We start from the raw sequence: 17,500 nt of genomic DNA, 5'->3' as shown, positions 1-17,500 counted from the left end.
TTCCTTGTGGACGATCAGCATGGCGAACGATTGCACACTTTTTTTTAGCCCGTTAAGACATGGCGTTATAAATTTGCTGTTACCAGAATGGCAATGACAAACTCGTAGTGCATTCCTAAAGGTTGTTATGACATATTATTGTATTACTATGTTAGTAATCTTTTCAATGATTTTTACAGCGGGCCACTGCAGGTGCGGCGCGCATTAATGGGTTAATGTTCTTACTGGTCATGACCAGTGTTTCTATTTCAATAAAGGTAATTGCCAAAGCATGAACGCAGTCAGCACAATATCTTAATGATTCAGCCAGAGGCTTGTAATGTATCTTCATATATACGTACAGCAACTCCCAGAGCGGATCAAGGTAGATTTAATTCTTTCTGCTAGTTTCTGATTTGGTGCCATGGTGATAAGTCTATTTCAGGCTTGTCAGACCTTTGAAAGGCCACACATTCCACAAGATATGACAAGACATGAGCCTCCTCCAAGCCAGCACGCTGAGGCGGAGAGGCAGGCAGGAGTCAAGCTGTATTACCTGTCTGCACTGCCTGGAGAAGATCCACACTCACTCTCTTAATAAGCGCAACACAATTTCCATCCTGATCCAGCTGCCGATAACGATTGCTGCAGTTCCGTCTTTTTTCCTCATATAAGTTCATGTCTTATTGACTTGCAGTAATGTGTCAAGACATGGCCCCTGTAATTCATTTGTTGTTAGCAGAATGGCAATGACCAAGTCGTAACTACTTCAAACTCTAGTATAATGTTGTAGTACTGTTGTAGTGCTATGATAGCAAAGTGTTTTCAACAAATAGCAAAGCGTTACACTGTTCGAACGGTGCACATTTCCAGGATACTATTCTATTTTTGTGTGCCTTTATTATTTGATTGGATGGTAGAGAGAGGACAGGAAATGCTTGGGAGAAAGTTGGGGGAGGATCGGGAAGTGACCTTAGGCTGGAATCGAACTCAGGTCCATCGCGTAACAAGTACGGTGCCTTAGCTGTTTGAGCTGCAGCAAAGACCGACTCTGACCGTTTTTAAACTGTTCTCCACTACCTGTGTCACACGTTTCACATAATGACAGGGCATGTGACCTTAGATTTCTATAATTCATGTCTATAGAATTCATAACTCCCCCGGTCGCAATCAGGGTAGCCTTTCCCTCCACTGTTCATGCATAAATGTGCATCAGTAAGCGGATCCATCACTTTCACCGTCTCCTGGCTCTCCCCAGGGCCAAGGGTTTCAGCCACGTGAGAATGAGTCGATAGACTAAATTTAAAGACCCCTGTAGATTTTCTGTTTTTTTTTTTGTGCTGTGTGTGTCACTCTCGCTCTCCCAATGCACTGACTCTCACATCTGGTCGAATCTGGCTGAACTCTGGACTCTTTTTCCGACACGCTAAGCAATGTCATCAGAATGTTTCGCATAACTGAAGGTTGATGCTTCTAAAGTTGTCCACTAAGACAAATCTTGAGTCATTGTGAGTAATCACGAATATACACAGAAACCAAATGTGCCTTCGTACAGTGCCAGATGACCATTTGAGCTCCGGTTCACTTTCAGTGTAAGAGCCTCATGTTATACAGTAGACATGCATAGTTTCCAAGGGGTTGTGATACTCAAAATAGCTACTTGACTGACAAGCATGGTTTTGGTGAAACCCCTTCTAGCTCAAATAAAAAGCTGTTACGTTCCTTATCGCTGGTCATTTGACCATGAAATTTATTCTGACCTGCCATCACCCCAAAGAAAATCAATACACTGTAGAAAAAAATAAATACATAAATAAACCATCCAGCCACCCAGAGCATCTTGACTTGGAGCCTTGACTAGCAGCTGGTGGTGCAAACCCTTATTATCCACAGTGGCAGTGGGAACCCTAGAGTCAGACAGAGGTGTACAGTATTAAATAAAAGTACATGTACTCTTACAGTGTGTGTACTTCATTACTGTTGGTTGTACAGTGTAATAACTGGTGTGTAAACTATGTAAGATCATGTACTAGTGTTGTCATTACGTCAGTAGTACAGTACAAGTTGTACGGTATACACCTCTGGAGTCTGGTGCTATCCCTCTGTATTTCGACCGAGAGGTCGAAATGTCATTGCCAATGATTGAATGAATAAAAAGAAGAAAAAATAACTTAAAGAAGAAAAAGCCAAAGGAGTGTGCGAACCTTTTTTCAAAAAATGTGTCATCTTTTTGTTCAGCACCAGGGATAGTGCACAAGTAACTCTCTACAAGTGACCCCTTGTCCCTCTGCCCTCAGTCCATAAGAGGTGTGTGTGTGGCCGGATGCTCCACAGACGTTGAACAGCTCTGCAGGTGTCTAGCTGGGTGACATGGTGCCACTGCCACAACATCCTCTCTCTGTACCCAATCACTGTCAATGTGTTTACCACCTTGTACGCTGCAATGCGCAACCTGCTGATGGCATATGTTTGTGTTGTGAGTTGGCCTAATGAAATGTTACTGTATAATGTGAATTTGAAAAGAGAGAAGAGATCCGAGGCATTCTGGTGTAGTTGTTAACTTTTTGATGAGGCTATAGTTCTTTTTGGATCGTGATAAGCACCACATTTTTCTCTTTTCACCCACTGAAGCTACATTCTCATCATTCTCATTCTCATCTTTTGCACAATACTGCACAATATTAATGTTGGAGTATATATTTTAATAATGTGGAGATATTTGAAGGGATTTCCAGTTTTCCATGACTCTCTGCCCTATGCAAGTCGGGTTGACATTTTTGACTAATTGTGCAAGGTGACGGGGGAATGCCTCCCCTCATTCCTGCGCAATGATAACAGAATAAACAACCCGTCTGACACATCTGGAAGACATCACTTTTAACGTCGCCTTCCATCCGACAGAGATCAGCACCGAACGAACGAACGACTTGAAATAAAACATCACTGCAATAGAATGCAGATTGAGACCAGCCCGGGCTTTATTTGGAATATTTGGTTCTTTCATCCTCCTGCTTTGTAATTACAGTTGCCTACCTCTGCGTTATATACCCTTACAGCTATAACAAATTGAAAGCGACGTCATATGTACAGTATTATGGACCTCCATCAGGGGATGAAAGGCTGAAGCCTGCTTTTACTGCCTACTAGGTATCCGTGAACCTTGAATGTGAATGTGCTTTCAATGGTAAGGGTGTGAAGGCGACGCCAGCCCGTTAGATCATCCTGTGTGTAGCATTGCCCTCACCATGGCCGTGGTTTGGAGTTACTGACGATCTTTGCGACGGTGGACATTAAAGGCATTCAACTGGATGGGGTTGTTGGGGTTGCATCAAACCCATGCCAGCCGGTCAGCCAGCCAGCCATTCAGCCAACCAGCCATCCAGCCAGTCAATCTCCTTGTTGTCCCTCCAACTCTGCTCCACCAGATAGCGCAGATAGCTGCTCTTTTGCCTGGGCGCAGTTCAGTTCACAGTAGCGTGGGATGAAAGCGGAATTCTTGTCATGGCGGGATGTTCCAGAATCCTCTGGCACCTGTCTTCATGGAACTTTTGTAGCCTTTGATGATGCCATTAACATTCCATCAGCCTGACATTTCAAGGATGGGGTTGGTGGGGTGGGGGGTTAGGGATGGGGGGGTTGGCATTAGGGGGAAAGAACCTGAGTCTGAGCCCTTAAAAAGCCACACTAGTATAGCCCCTGACAGGTTCACATGAGATGGTGATGCTGAGATGACAAGCGAGATGCACTCCAACCTAATGCTGCTAGTTAATGAGTGTGTGCGTACTATAGTTATGTGCTGTCTCATTCTTCTAAGCCAAAAATAGCTCTCGATAATATCCCCTTTGCTGTGGGAAGTTGTGAAATCAGTGCAAGTGTGCATGTGACCCTTTTGGTTTTGGGAGAAAGGGAGAGAGAGGCCCAGTGTTTTCCCTCCCCAGTCTCCCGAGGCCTTAAGCACACTCACCTCCTTCCTGAGAAGGAATGCAATGCATTGTGTGTGTTTGTGTGTGTGTGGTTGTGTGTGTGTGTGTGTGTGTGTGTGTGTGTGGTTGTGTGTGTGTGTGTGTGTGTGTGTGTGCGTGTGCGTGCGCGCACGCTTTGTAGGTTATCATGGGAGGAAGTAGATGGAAATATGTCTTGGGACATGCCTTGCTTCTGAGAAGCCCTCCTTTGGAGTCTGTCTTGCATTGTGCACACTTGCATGGACGCATGTGTTTTCACTGCACTGATGATGTCCTGGAAAGCTATTCAGTTTCTCTCTTGCTCTCTGCCTGTCTTTCTTCCCCTCTGTATCTCTCTCTACCTACCTCTTACTCTCGCTTTCTCCACCTCACTCTCTTTTTCTCTCTCTCTGTCTGGCCATCTCTTCCCCCCTCTCTCTCTCTCTCTCTATCTCTCTCGCTCTCTATCTCTCTCTATCTCTCTCTCTCTATCTCTCTCGCTCTCTCTCTCTCTCTCTCTCTCTCTCTCTCTCTGTCTCTCTGTCTCACCATCTGTCTGTCTCTTTCTCTCTCTCTGTCTCTCTCTCACACTCTGTCTGTCTGTCTTTTTCTCTCTGCCTCCCTCCTCTCTCCCCCTGTCTTATCTTATCTGTGTGTGTACATCTATATCTCTTTCTCACTCAATCTCACTTTGGACCGAGGCCCAGTCGGTGCTACAGTGGGATACACTACTTTTTCGAGGGGGGACATATTGACACTCTTGTTAAGATTTATAAAAGTCTAAATTGCTCTAGCTGGACATTTTCAGAGTCTTTTAAACTGTGGAATTCACACAACACATTTTCCACGTCCCACTCCTTGTGTCCTTTCTTTGACAGCAGTGTAATTTTTTCTTGGCTCATCTTCTTACATCTGACTTCCATTTTGTTTCTTACTAAGAGAAGTTTAGAGGGATGTGTTTTGCACACGAACAATTTTACGTCAAAGAAAAATTGGGATTGGGTCGCATTAAGCACCTGCCCCAAGGTGTTGTGTTTCCACTTTTCAATTGACATCCTTATGGGGAAAGTAAGGGGGGGAAACATGATTTTAAGCAGGCACAGCACTGTGGAATTTCTACACCAACAGTTTAGAGTTTAAAATTAGTTGTTGGGAGCAGAAATGATGTATGGGTAAAACAGAGTGTCCGTGTGCCTCATTTGATTGATAAGGTAAATTTTATCATTGAAAACAGGCAAGGGGAAGGAAAGGTGTGTGGGTCATAGATGTTGAGCGCCTGAGGTGTATCCTATCCATTACTTCACGGACAGGGAAAAAACCTGTCTGACTGCCCTCCATAGGTCCGAGTGAGAGAATAAATTGCTGCTGCGCTTTGCAACGTCGATTTTCAGAGAGGAAAGCACCGTGTGTGAGGTCTGGCCATGGCCTGACAGGCAAAACGTTTGTAAGCAGGGGAGAAGTGCATTGCACAGATGGGTTGAGAGGCAAGGGTGCGGAAAGGGTGCTTGAGCAGTAGGGGTTAGATGATTTAGTGGCACGCATGCGGCATGCGGAAGTGGCATGCCAAAGGAAGGCTATGTTTTAGGTTGATGGACACACATTATTCACTGACAGGTTAGGTTTAGGAATGGGTTTTGGTCTAGGCACTGTTTGACATGTTTATAGGTTTGTGGACACATATTATTCACTGGCAGGATTAGGTTTAGGACTGAGTTTTGGTTCGACATGTTTATAGGTTGGTGGACACACATTGTTCGCTGACAGGTTAGGTTTAGGAATACGTTTTGGTTCAGGCACAGTTCGACAAATTTACAAACATGGCCATATTTGCCGTAGTAGCCTACCATAGCCACGAATAGTGTCATGTGACCACACTTAGCCTAATTAGTCACGCCCAGTGATTGGATACTCTTTGGTGAACTCTACAGAATATCCAATCACTGGGTGTGACTAATAAAGAGTATCCAATCACTGGGTGTTACTTAGGGATGTAACTTATCGATTAATTCATGAATCATTAGTTGATAGCCTTATCGATCGACTTACGATTAATTGATAAGCGGCATTTCCGACCCGAAATCTCAATGTTTCTCGGAAAAATACCTACTAAATCTATTTTTTTAATTAAAAATTCAGATAAAATACCACGTTTAAATTAATTCTATTTCAATTTTTTAATCCAAAGGTGATTTAAATATTCCCACTATTCACACCCCTCTTCACGCACACTCTTCACATGCCCATTTGACCTGGGTCTCTCTCTTGTCAGTTGAATTGTCGATTAATTGCGATTAATGTTTCTTAATCGATTAATGCATTTATCGATTAATGCATTTATCAATTAAAATCGTTTGCATCCCTAGTGTGACTAATTAGGCTAATACACTTGGAAGGACACTGTCCTAGGTTTTGAGAAAGACCCTAAATCATCTACTCTGTCTCTGGTTGAGTTAATGTCAGGGAACACAACATGGAGATTTAGCAGTTAGAGACCATCTCTTAACCAGGGTTGCCAGATTAGAAATTGGGCAGGATTTTGTGCCTCCAAGTGGGTTTTAAGCATTTGTTGACCTGCAGATCATTAGTTTAATTTGGCAACCCTGCTGCTTTGTAGCCCATATTTAAGGGTCTTGTTCTTGTCCAGGCTGGCTCTCATCTCCAGAAGGTCAGTGTCAGACCTGGGACAGACCCCTTAATTGTAGTCTCTTCTGGTTTGGATGTGAGCTTGGTCACGTTCACCATAGAACACTTTTGCACATCTCAATATGAACGTATGCGTTGGATGTAATCAAGAATATGGTTTAAAGAGGTAGGCTAAATCTCGCATGCACATCATCCATTACACCAGTGGTTTCCAAACTGGGGGTCGGAAGCCCTAGGGGGGTCATGGATGAACTGAAGGGGGGTTGCGAACAAAAGGGGCACTGCATTTGCCTGGCTCTTGCCCGACCTGTAGTTCCGCACAGCTTTGTGAGCTCCACTACTAGGTCTGGGAGCATGTAGCAGGATTCCATTTCTACAGTCAAAAAAAAAATCGCAGCATTTATTGCTTCAATATCAACAAATTCTTTCAAAACCATTTTCTGTTGATCTCTAAAGCGTCAATATGGTCTACAATATGTCCTGTGACTCCTCAATGTGAGCTGCCAGTGATATTGAAGTGATAAATGCTCGGCATTATTTTTTGAGTCCAGAAATTGAATCCTGCCACATGCTCCCAGACCGATGTGTGTGTTTGGAGTGCCACCTGGGGGCTCCAGAGCATACACACGGAGGTCTGGTAGGAACCAGGCTAGCACTGCATTGCTTTGGGACTATGTTCCAAAAGGGGGTGCCCGCTGAAAAAGTTTGGGAACCTCTGCATTACACATGCATTCATTGTTGCTCACAATGTTTTGATTGGGCTGACCGTCTTCAGATGATTGTTAGAGCTTTGCTTGGCGTCAGTGGCTTCTTGGGTGGGCAGTTGGATCATAATGAGGACAGCCAAGTCGTGTCTTCATTTCCAAAAATGTGTCGAAAGGCAGTCCCAAGTTCAGTTCCGCTATTCAGGCTTCATCATGTGTCCAATCCATAAAGACCTCTCAAGATCTGGGAAGTATCAAGACAGATTAGCATTCTACACTACTAGAGACATAGATCTTTTATACAGATCTGTGACCAGAGAGAGATGCAAGGCCAAATGTGTCCCAAGTCACCGCCAGTGAAAGGATCACAATGGAGACTTTCTTAAATAAGAAGAGACAGCACTTTAGAAATCATCCATAGAACTGTATTGGGACTTGTTGTGATGTTAGTCAGAGCCTGCAATGTCCCACATGTCTTCTTGGCAAATCATTTGCTGAGCAGCGATCCAATCATGTTGCGCCATTGGGCTTCATTGTACACCACATATGTTTTACAATGAAGCATTACTAATGCATAGCCATTATTTTGAAACAAAGCAAACATTTCCAAAGTTTACACTGCAATGTCATCCATACTGTCTGTATTTTAATGATACGCTGTCGTTGGAGAGTGTTTATACTCGTGACTTGCCATTCCTTGCAGATAGAGGCTGGTCTGATTGAGTCAATATGGCTGCTAAGTGCAGAAACTTTGGTCGGTCACAGTCTGTCTTGAAGGTTGCGTACTGTACAGTACATTCACTTTTATTTAGCACTGCCCATGCCTCCAGATCCATTTTAAACTTGAGATTAAAATGATGTGTGTTTATTGACCTGTGCTCTTGTCCCTTGCTGCAAAGAGTGTTCTTTTCGGTGCGTTGAGCTGGAGTTGAAAGCTTGTTCAAAGTGTAGGCTTCAGTGGTTTTGACATGCAGAGGGCGAAGGATTTTTAAAGAAAATTGCCTTCATGTGCCGTTGCCCTAATGCCCTGACCCCTGAGCACTTTTTCACCGTACAAAACTCGGCACATCTGGAGATCTGCTCGAGACATCCAAAGCATCTCGAGCATTTTGAAACAAATCATATCTGACCGTATAATTTGACCTTGAAGATGACTATTTTATGCACAGCTTACTGCTAAAGATGCAACTGGGTGAGCTATGAGTGTATATATTTCACGTTAAATTACTGTAATCACGGTCAGTAATCATTGCTGTACTGCCTCGGATCTCTATCATAATGCTCCACAGGGGAGAGATTAGCGTGTTGTTGCACACCAACCTACCTATTGCCACAGGCAGGGCCGTAGACAGGCTGGGCCCAGGACAAAGTCTTCTGGAAGGACCTCCCCCCTAACACATTCAATGTAATGAGGACCCAATTATGGGCCCCCCATCACCCCGAGCCCAGGGCAATCGACCCCTTTGTATCCCCTTGTCGGTTTCCCTGGCCATAGGAGGATAGATCACCAGAGTATGTGTTCCCTCCCTCTAATGGGTAATATTAGAGGCTGCTGCTGCAGTGGCCTTGTCTGCAGCACTGACGGGCCAGCAGGAAAAGCCTGTCATTTGGCCAGGGTCAAGGCAGGAGAGCCCCTGCATGGTGCCAGCCAGGGCTGGACTGGCCATCTGGCATACCGGGCATTTCCCGGTGGGCCCTGCACCCTTGTGGGCCCCTATTTTCAGAAATGTTTAATGTTTTTTTTTTTCATTTCTGAAAATAGGGGCCCACAAGGGTGTGGGGCCCACCGGTGAGTCAGTTCTGCGCCACTAGTTATGAGGGGCCCCTTTAAGCCAAAAGTGCCCAGGCCCTATTTCTCCCGCAAACCAGCCCTGGTGCCAGCAGACGGTAGGTAGGAGGAGGGTTGTCTTAATGCGCCCACACCTTTTTCCCCTTTCACTCTGCGCTACTCTTACCGCACCAGCACCACCCCTCGACATCTGGTGAGAGTGTAACAGATGCCAGCTAGCGTGGCTTACTGTAATGAGAATGTGAGGGAGCCTCATTTCTCAGAGCTGCTCAAGAGGAAAGGCTATGCTAATAGTACTGACTTAGCTAATGACCCAACTTTTAGCTGTCTCAGTGGGACATCTTCCTCCAGCGCCATATTACTTTGAGGATGTAGATTGGGGGCGCTGTGGCTCAGTGGGCTAAGATGCCATACCCTTCATGCCGTGCCCTGGGGTTCGAGTCCAGCCTGATGTCATTTCCTTATCCTTCCCTATCTCTCTCATTATGTTTTCTGTCACACTCTCATGCTGTCTTTACGATAAAGGCACAAAAGATACATTTTAAAAAGATAATGTAGTTTGAGTGAAGTGCTGAAGGATGGATGGGGAGGATAACCTCAGTTGAATTCTTCAGACATGGCCCCTGTTATTAATTTGCTGTTACCAAAATGGTAAGAATCCTGCTGCAATGTATTAGCCTCTGTGTAATGTTGTGGTAGTGTAGTACTAGTAATGGACTTTTCATGCTCTAGTAGTGTTCCACTGGCAGAATGGTGAACATTATGAAGCTCTCTTTACCAGTACTTAACATTTACCATGAGCCTACACTCCAGTTTGGCCTGCAGTAATGGTGCGGTGTCACTGATGAGAGAGATTCCAAACGAGCGTTTGATAGCAGATTATGTCTCATCTTTGTTTATGTTTCTCTTTGATCCATGATTAAGTCCTGGCAATCGTCTATCTGACAGATGTACGAATCAAAGAAATTTGTTGGACAACATACTGGCCACAGGCACGCACACGCACACGTACACGCACACGTACACACACACACAGACGCGCGCACACACACACACACACACACACACACACACACACACACACACACACACACACACACACACACACACACACACACAATATGTTCACAGACACACAATATGTTCACAGACACGCGCGCGCACACACACACACACACACACACACACACACACACACACACACACACACACACACACACACACACACACACACACACACACACACACACACACACACATAATATGTTCACAGACACGCAATATGTTCACACACACACACACACACACACACACACGCACACACACACACACACACACACACACACACACACACACACACACACACACACACACACACACACACACACACACACACACACACACACACACACACACACACACACTGACACATTCACTTACACACAGATAAACAGATAGTTAGACAGAGAGCGTGTGTTATGTTTGGCTGTCACATTAAAAGCTTAAGCAACCCCATCGGGAGCACCCGAGGATGCGAGGCAGGTTACTGGACCTCCTTTAAGCCTCTGTTTAAGCAGCAACAGCATATCCTCCTCATCTGCTTATGTCCTCAGACAAAACACCGATCCCCACAGTTGATTTGAGTACTAACATCTGCACCCTCTCAGCTGGGCTCCCTCAGTTTCCCCCCACGTGAGAGCTACGCTGATTAGGGGAAGGGATATCATCTCGAATGACTCAATAGACCCGACTCTCTCATCTTCCTCCAGTCCCTTTCAGTTTACTCAACTTCCCGGATAAGCACAATACATGGTTATGCCATTAACCTGTTAAGACATGGCGTTATAAAGTTTCTGTTAACGGAATGGCAATGACCAATTCGTAATGCATTACTGAAGGCCCTGTGTTACGTGTATGTCATAGTAGTGTAGAACTATGGTATTTAACTTTTCAATGACTATTACCATAGCTGGTGGCATGGTGTTCATTAAGGGGGCTATGGTATTCTCAGTCAGAGAGCTGTGAATATTTAACTTTGAGAAAAAACTTTCTGTTTTGTTCTGTTCTATACATGGGTTCACCTTGTTTATAAACACGATGTTGTGAGGAGGGGTAAGACACTGGCAGCCAACCATGTGAGCTAATTTTTTGACCGACAGTGGTTTCCAGCAATCAGAGGTTGAGATGTGTGCTGCTACTGTCACGCAGTCAGGAGAAAACAAAAATTTAGAACCCATGTACGTATAGTATTACTGTTTAAATTTGCATAGTGAGTATATGCCAACCCTAAACTTTTCCCAAATGTTATAGGGACACGTGGAAGTGAAATGAGCGATGTCAGGCAAAATTCATGTCAGGTGTTCAATTCTGACTGCTCAATCAACTGGTCGAAACGGTGAATCCAAAGGATTGAAAGCTTTATGTTGTGGATTTGATTGATAGGACTGATTGATTGATAAATCTTTTGATTGCATAGGACTAAAACTGTCTCCACATTTTGTCTTCGCCCCTCTTCTGCTGCTGGTCGCTTGCATAACAGACAAGCCACTGTTTTAACGACAGCATATACTCCTTTGCTTATGGCCACCACAAAAAAACAACAACCCCACATTTGAGTAGGCTACCAACATCTGCACTTTGTCAGTTTCCCTCCACATGAGGTCCATGCTGATTATCGGAAGGGATAGCTGAGTGACTCAATGTTAACTGTTCCTCTGTCTCATCTCCCTCCAATCCCTTGTGTGCACTTAACTTGCTCAACAAGATGCATGGTTATGCCATTAACCTATTCATGATTTCAGAGAGCTGTGGTAGGTTTTTTTACTCTGTACTTTGAACTATGGCTACTGAATTCTCTGTTGTATTGCATGCTGTGCTAGTTTGTTAGCCTCACAGATCCAAAGGAAACAGCAATAGGGTACATGTTCACCCTAACCCTACCTTTCCTCTATTTTCTTAATTACTCTCTGCCTTGAGCTATGGCTATGGACTTCCTTGCTGTTTAGTTTGTCAGTCCATCAGATCCAGAGGAAACAGCAGGAGACTACATGCTAACCCCAACCCTAACTTTCCTCTAACAGACAATTACTATATTTTTCCGTGGTTCAAGTCAACCTCCCCCAGTCCTCTGTTTCTCCCCCTCACCTCCTTTCACCCTCCTACCAAGCATTTCTCAAGTTCTTCTCTCCAGTCCTGAAGATATGTATATCAGCTGAGAGAGAATGTTCCATGAGGTCAATGTCTCATTCTGACGAGCAGGAGGATTTTTTCCACGCTGATGATTTTTGTGCGGACCAAATGGAAAGAATTACCCTTAAACTTGTCCCATTGTTGAGTGAAAGAAATATCTTTTGCTCTTTTTCTTCAGTTTATTGATTTTTCCTATTTGTTTTTTGGGCTTTTTTTTGAATGGACAGTCTTTTTTTTCTTTCTGGGATTCTGGAGTTTGGAAATTATGCCTCCGAGAAAGAGTCTTTTTGAGCCGCAAAGCTGGAATCAGGATTTGCAACATTCTTCCAGGAAACCAACTGGCTGCAGACATCGACTTTTTCCCCTATAGGAATTCTTCTTCTCATTTTTCCAGGAGCCTCGGGTGTCCCTTGCTTTGTCATTGAAGCAAGCAGTGCGACTGGGTGGGCCAAGGTTTTTTTGGAAACCGCATATTATTGCAGATATCGGACCGCCAGTCAACCTCTTATCTCCCCATCTTAGTTGACCTTTGAGTGTCACTTTAAGTCTCTCATGAAACTTTTATGACTCCTTGGCGGGAGATGCCCACGCCGTTAGTACTTTGTCAGAGGGATTTTTGTGCAGTGTCCTGCCATTTGAATCGTAATGGTGGAAAAAAGCTGAGTCCTTGCAGAGAGAGAAAGAGTTATTTTCCTCATCACATGCCTTTCACCTCCAAATTTGCAGCCACTGACATCATCACCTGGACCTGTTAAAATGTTCAGATGAAAGAGGAGCACCAAACCTCTTTGGAAGCTCCAGGTGCTTCTGATGCTAAGCTCCTTTAATGATGCTACAAACTTGCTTTTGAAAGGAGCTAAGTGGAGTCGTTCAAGGTTTTTTCCTGTGTGGAGGAGCCAAAGAATGCTATGCTGTGCTGTGCAACAACCCCGCTCCTTTCATTTGGGGAGGAGGAGGTACACAGTAAATATGCGGTGTCAATTCAACATTTATAGAGTACTCTGGGATCGAATACACTCGATAAGATTTTAAATGGACTCTCTAAGTGTTGAATTCACTCTGCATTCTTTACTGTGTAGATGGAGCAGTGTGTTGGCTCTCAGGGCCGCTGACAGCTTCGACTGGGCCCAGGACAAACTCACCTGAAAAGCCCCCCCACCAAATACATTTAATATTAATGAGGAGGACCCAATTCAGGGCCCCCCCTGTCTCCCTCGACCTGGGACAACTTGCCCGCTTGTCCCCGCCATGCCAGCTTCTCTGGCGGCTCTGGCTGCTCTCTCCACTGTTTACACCCCACGCTGCTTAGGAGGGTTGTAATCCCCTGGCACTAACTAAGTGGAGGAGGCGGATTTCTGCACCACACATTTCAAGTGTTGACACCGCCTCTGGCAAACCCCACACCTTTCCTTTCGCCTTCTCTTTCTCTCCTCTCCTCTCCTCTCCCCTCTCTCTCCTCTCCTCTCCTCTCCTCTCCTCTCTCTCTCCTCTCCTCTCCTCTCCTCTCCTCTCCTCTCCTCTCCTCTCCCATCACATCACAGGCGGAGGCAGCAACAGCGGGAGACCTGTCCTATTGATTCCTCTTCCTCTCTTCCTCTTTCTTCCTCTATCTCTCTCCCTCTCCCTCTTCCTCTGCCTGTCTCACTTCGGCACTACGTACCCCCCGTCCCCATCACTCTTTCTGTCTGTCTGCCTCTCTCTCTCTCTGTCTCTCTCTCTCTGTCTTTCTCTGTCAGCCAGTCTCTTAACCTGTCTAATTTGCTATGGCTGTGAAGGGAAGAAAGACCTCCTTTTTGGTGCTGATGAGAAAGAGAGAGAGAGAGATAGAAAGTACGAGGAACGAGGAGAGGAGAGAGGAAAAGAGGAAAAGAGGAAAGAAAAATCCAATAAGTGGGAGACACTATGATGTGTCCCATCCCTGGCCCCTGTATTGATTGGGCAGCTCTCAAGTCCTGCCTGCCGTGCTGCCGTGCTGCTTGTCCTCTGACATCTCCTCTGCTCTTAATAAGCCTGATGCAACATGATGGGGCTTTAGAGAGAGAACACACCGCCGCACCTCACCACACAGCACTACACAGCACACCACACCGCAACGCAACGCATCACACCATACCGCGCCACACCACACCACGCCTTATCACACCACACCACACTGCAACGCATCACACCATACCGCACCACACCACACCACGCCTTATCACACCACACCACACTGCAACGCATCACACCATACCGCACCACACCACACCGCTGCACCACACCACACCACACCACACCGCAACGCATCACACCACACCACAACACATCACACCGCACCGTACCACACCGCACCGTACCACACCACACCATACCGCACCGTACCGTACCGTACCACACCACACCGCATCACACCATACCACACCACACCACACCGCATCACACCATACCACACCACACCACACCGCAATGCATCACACCACACCACACCCAACACACCAGACCACACCACACCACATCACATCACACCACACCACACAAACACCACACAGCACCGCACCACACTACACCACACCACACCACACCACACCACATCCTCTCTTAAGGGGACATCAGTGAGAGATGCAGGCTGGCTTTGCAAAGAGAACATGCTACCACACCACACACTCTCCACACCACACCACACCGCACACTCTCAGGACATTTTCACACTCTGTCCCTTTCAGCCCATTTCCCATTTAAGCAAACTCAGACCTGTGACTCAGCATTTTATGCACACATGTGAACCCTATATGTGACCCTGGGAAGTAAACCGTACTGAGACCTTTGTTGATGTGGTCTCAATCCGGTTCGCTAAAGAGTCCTGACAAGTTACAGTACACCCTTGACTAGGAGTTATCATTTAAGTAGAGCTCTAGAGGACCCGGTGTGATCAAAAAGAGGACTGACGTCCCACAAAAGCCTAACAAGACGAGAATACAGTACACAGTGTGAAGACAAACAGAACTTCTTTCTCTGTTGGTTCACTTTTTGGTCAACTTACAGGGGACTGAGTTTGGTTCACTTAAAGGAGACTCTATGTGAGCATATCCTTACAGGCAGGGAGTGGGACATCAATGAATGAGATACAGAAGAGCACTCTAGAATCTGACAAGGCTGCTTTCGAAAAACCTCACAGAGATCCCACATCGGTGAGAGATGCAGAGAGCTCTGGAATTGGAAAAAAAGTGCTTTGAAACGTTGCAGAGACATGGATGCCCGTCGCTTTAAAATCTAGAATGTGGTTGTCTGACAAAGCTGCTTTTGAAACCTTTTGAAAGAGGTGAAAGTTGTGATTAGGGAATACATTACACTTTTTAAAATTGTGTGTGCTTATTATGAGTAGATTAAGTAGATTTATTGCTTAATGTCATGGGTCATGGCAGTCATGGGTAGGGCGTCAGACTTGTATCCCAAAGGTTGCCGGTTCGACTCCCGACCTGCCAGGTTGGTGGGGGGAGTAATTAACCAGTGCCCTCCCCCATCCTCCTCCATGACTGAGGTACCCTGAGCATAGTACCGTCCCGCCGCACTGCTCCCTTGGGGCGCCATTGGGGGCTGCCCCCTTGCACGGGTGAGGCATGAATGCAATTTCATTGTGTGCAGTGGAAACTTGTGTTCTGTGGAGTGCTGTGTCACAATGACAATGGGAGTTGGAGTTTCCCAGTTTGGCTTTCACTAATGCAACATAGAAAGAGCCCACACAGGGAACCCAGTGAGAAATGGGTTTGTTGCCTGACAAAACTGATTTTTGACACATCTCTGAGACCAGTGATATGAGGATTTTTTATTTTTAATGTTGTAAGACGATGATGTTTGGTGTTGACTTTAATGCTGTTCTGTTACATATAATGGCTGGGCGGGGGTGGGGTGACAAATAAGAAGAGAGGATTTGACAGAACATTTTCGAATGACTGTGATTACAGTATCAGGTTTACTAACAGAACAATCAAAGATAATGTTTTGCTTAGATTTGGGGGGAAAAATGTATTTTAATGGCTTTTATGGTATCTTTAAATTGTTCATGGAAGGCTCCAACACATCCTGCTGTGAAAAATAAATTGTGGATTGGCTTCTGTTGTCCAGTCTTGCACTGCCTGTGTCCTCCTCATCCTCAACTGTGTGTGTGTGTGTGTGTGTGTGTGTGTGTGTGTGTGTGTGTGTGTGTGTGTGTGTGTGTGTGTGTGTGTGTGTGTGTGTGTGTGTGTGTGTGTGTGTGTGTGTGTTTGTGTGTGTGTGTGTGTGTGTCTGTGTGTGTCTGTGTGTGTGTGTGTGTGTGGTGCTGTTGGGCAGGCTGGGATGATCCGCATGGGGCAGCAGGAGTACTTCATCGAGCCAGTGGAGAGAGGCGACGCTGGGATGGGGGAGGAGGAGCACGGGGGGCCTGGACGCCAGCACGTGGTCTACCGCTCCTCCGACATCCACAGGCCAGAGGAGGCTACAGCTCCAGCCTCCACAGACACCCACTCCACAGGTCAGGGCTAGGAACCTATAATTCTGCATGTTTGCTGGCTCTGTTTACTGTAATGTGTCCCTCTGTTTGTTTTGTTGTACGATTGTTACTTGCTGATGTTGCTTCCTCAGCACAGACCAGTAAATGTGTTCATTTTTGGTCCTTCGGTCAGTTCAAAGAAGTTGTAAGCAATTCTACATGCGTTAGGAGGAACACCATTCCTTCTTGTCACTATTTTCGGCAATCAGATCACAATTACCTGACATCCGGGAGGGGGTTGGGCCAGGTATTGCAGTGACCCTGTCGATCTTTCAGTCCTTCTGTTTGTTTGTCTGTCTGTGTCCGCTCACAATGTTTTGGGTCGCCTGCAGGTGCCACCAAACGCACAATATTATGTGCATTGAGCAGGGGGCGAGGTTGCCATCCCTTTGCTCTTGTTAACTCCTGATAAAGGAACACACATGTTAAACGTTTAGTCAATTGAAGTCTATTTTGTTGTTGATTGTGGCACAGAAAGAAGGTAGGAATCCACCCTGAACCCACTGTCCTCATCTGCCTTCATCTCTCCATACTTTCAAAAGCCTTAAAGAATTTCGCCGGGTGTGGAAAACCCATGCCTAAGGAGTCAAAGAGCTCTGTTTTCCAATGTAAAATACCTCACGGTGGTCTGGAAGTTATCACTGCTATATTTTGTTTCTATGGAGCCTACCCATAGCATCTGGCTGTCACCAGCCATTTAGGAGAGAACTGGTTTTCCCAGAAGGCCGTGCGCTCCTTGCCTCCCCCG

General features: G+C 45.7%; 1 protein-coding gene across 1 annotated transcript in view; it reads left to right on the top strand.

The window, feature by feature from the left end:
* Positions 1-17,500, top strand: part of adamts2a (ADAM metallopeptidase with thrombospondin type 1 motif, 2a) — an 86,471-nt gene that overhangs the window by 8,084 nt on the left and 60,887 nt on the right. Inside the window, exon 3 of the mRNA XM_063203824.1 lies at positions 16,554-16,734. Within this exon, the coding sequence (XP_063059894.1) occupies positions 16,554-16,734 (181 nt within the window). The remainder of the gene's footprint in view (positions 1-16,553; positions 16,735-17,500) is intronic.

Source organism: Engraulis encrasicolus, chromosome 7, assembly GCF_034702125.1.
Source record: "Engraulis encrasicolus isolate BLACKSEA-1 chromosome 7, IST_EnEncr_1.0, whole genome shotgun sequence".
Classification (NCBI taxonomy): Eukaryota; Metazoa; Chordata; class Actinopteri; order Clupeiformes; family Engraulidae; genus Engraulis; species Engraulis encrasicolus.
This window is presented reverse-complemented; position numbering and strand designations above follow the sequence as displayed.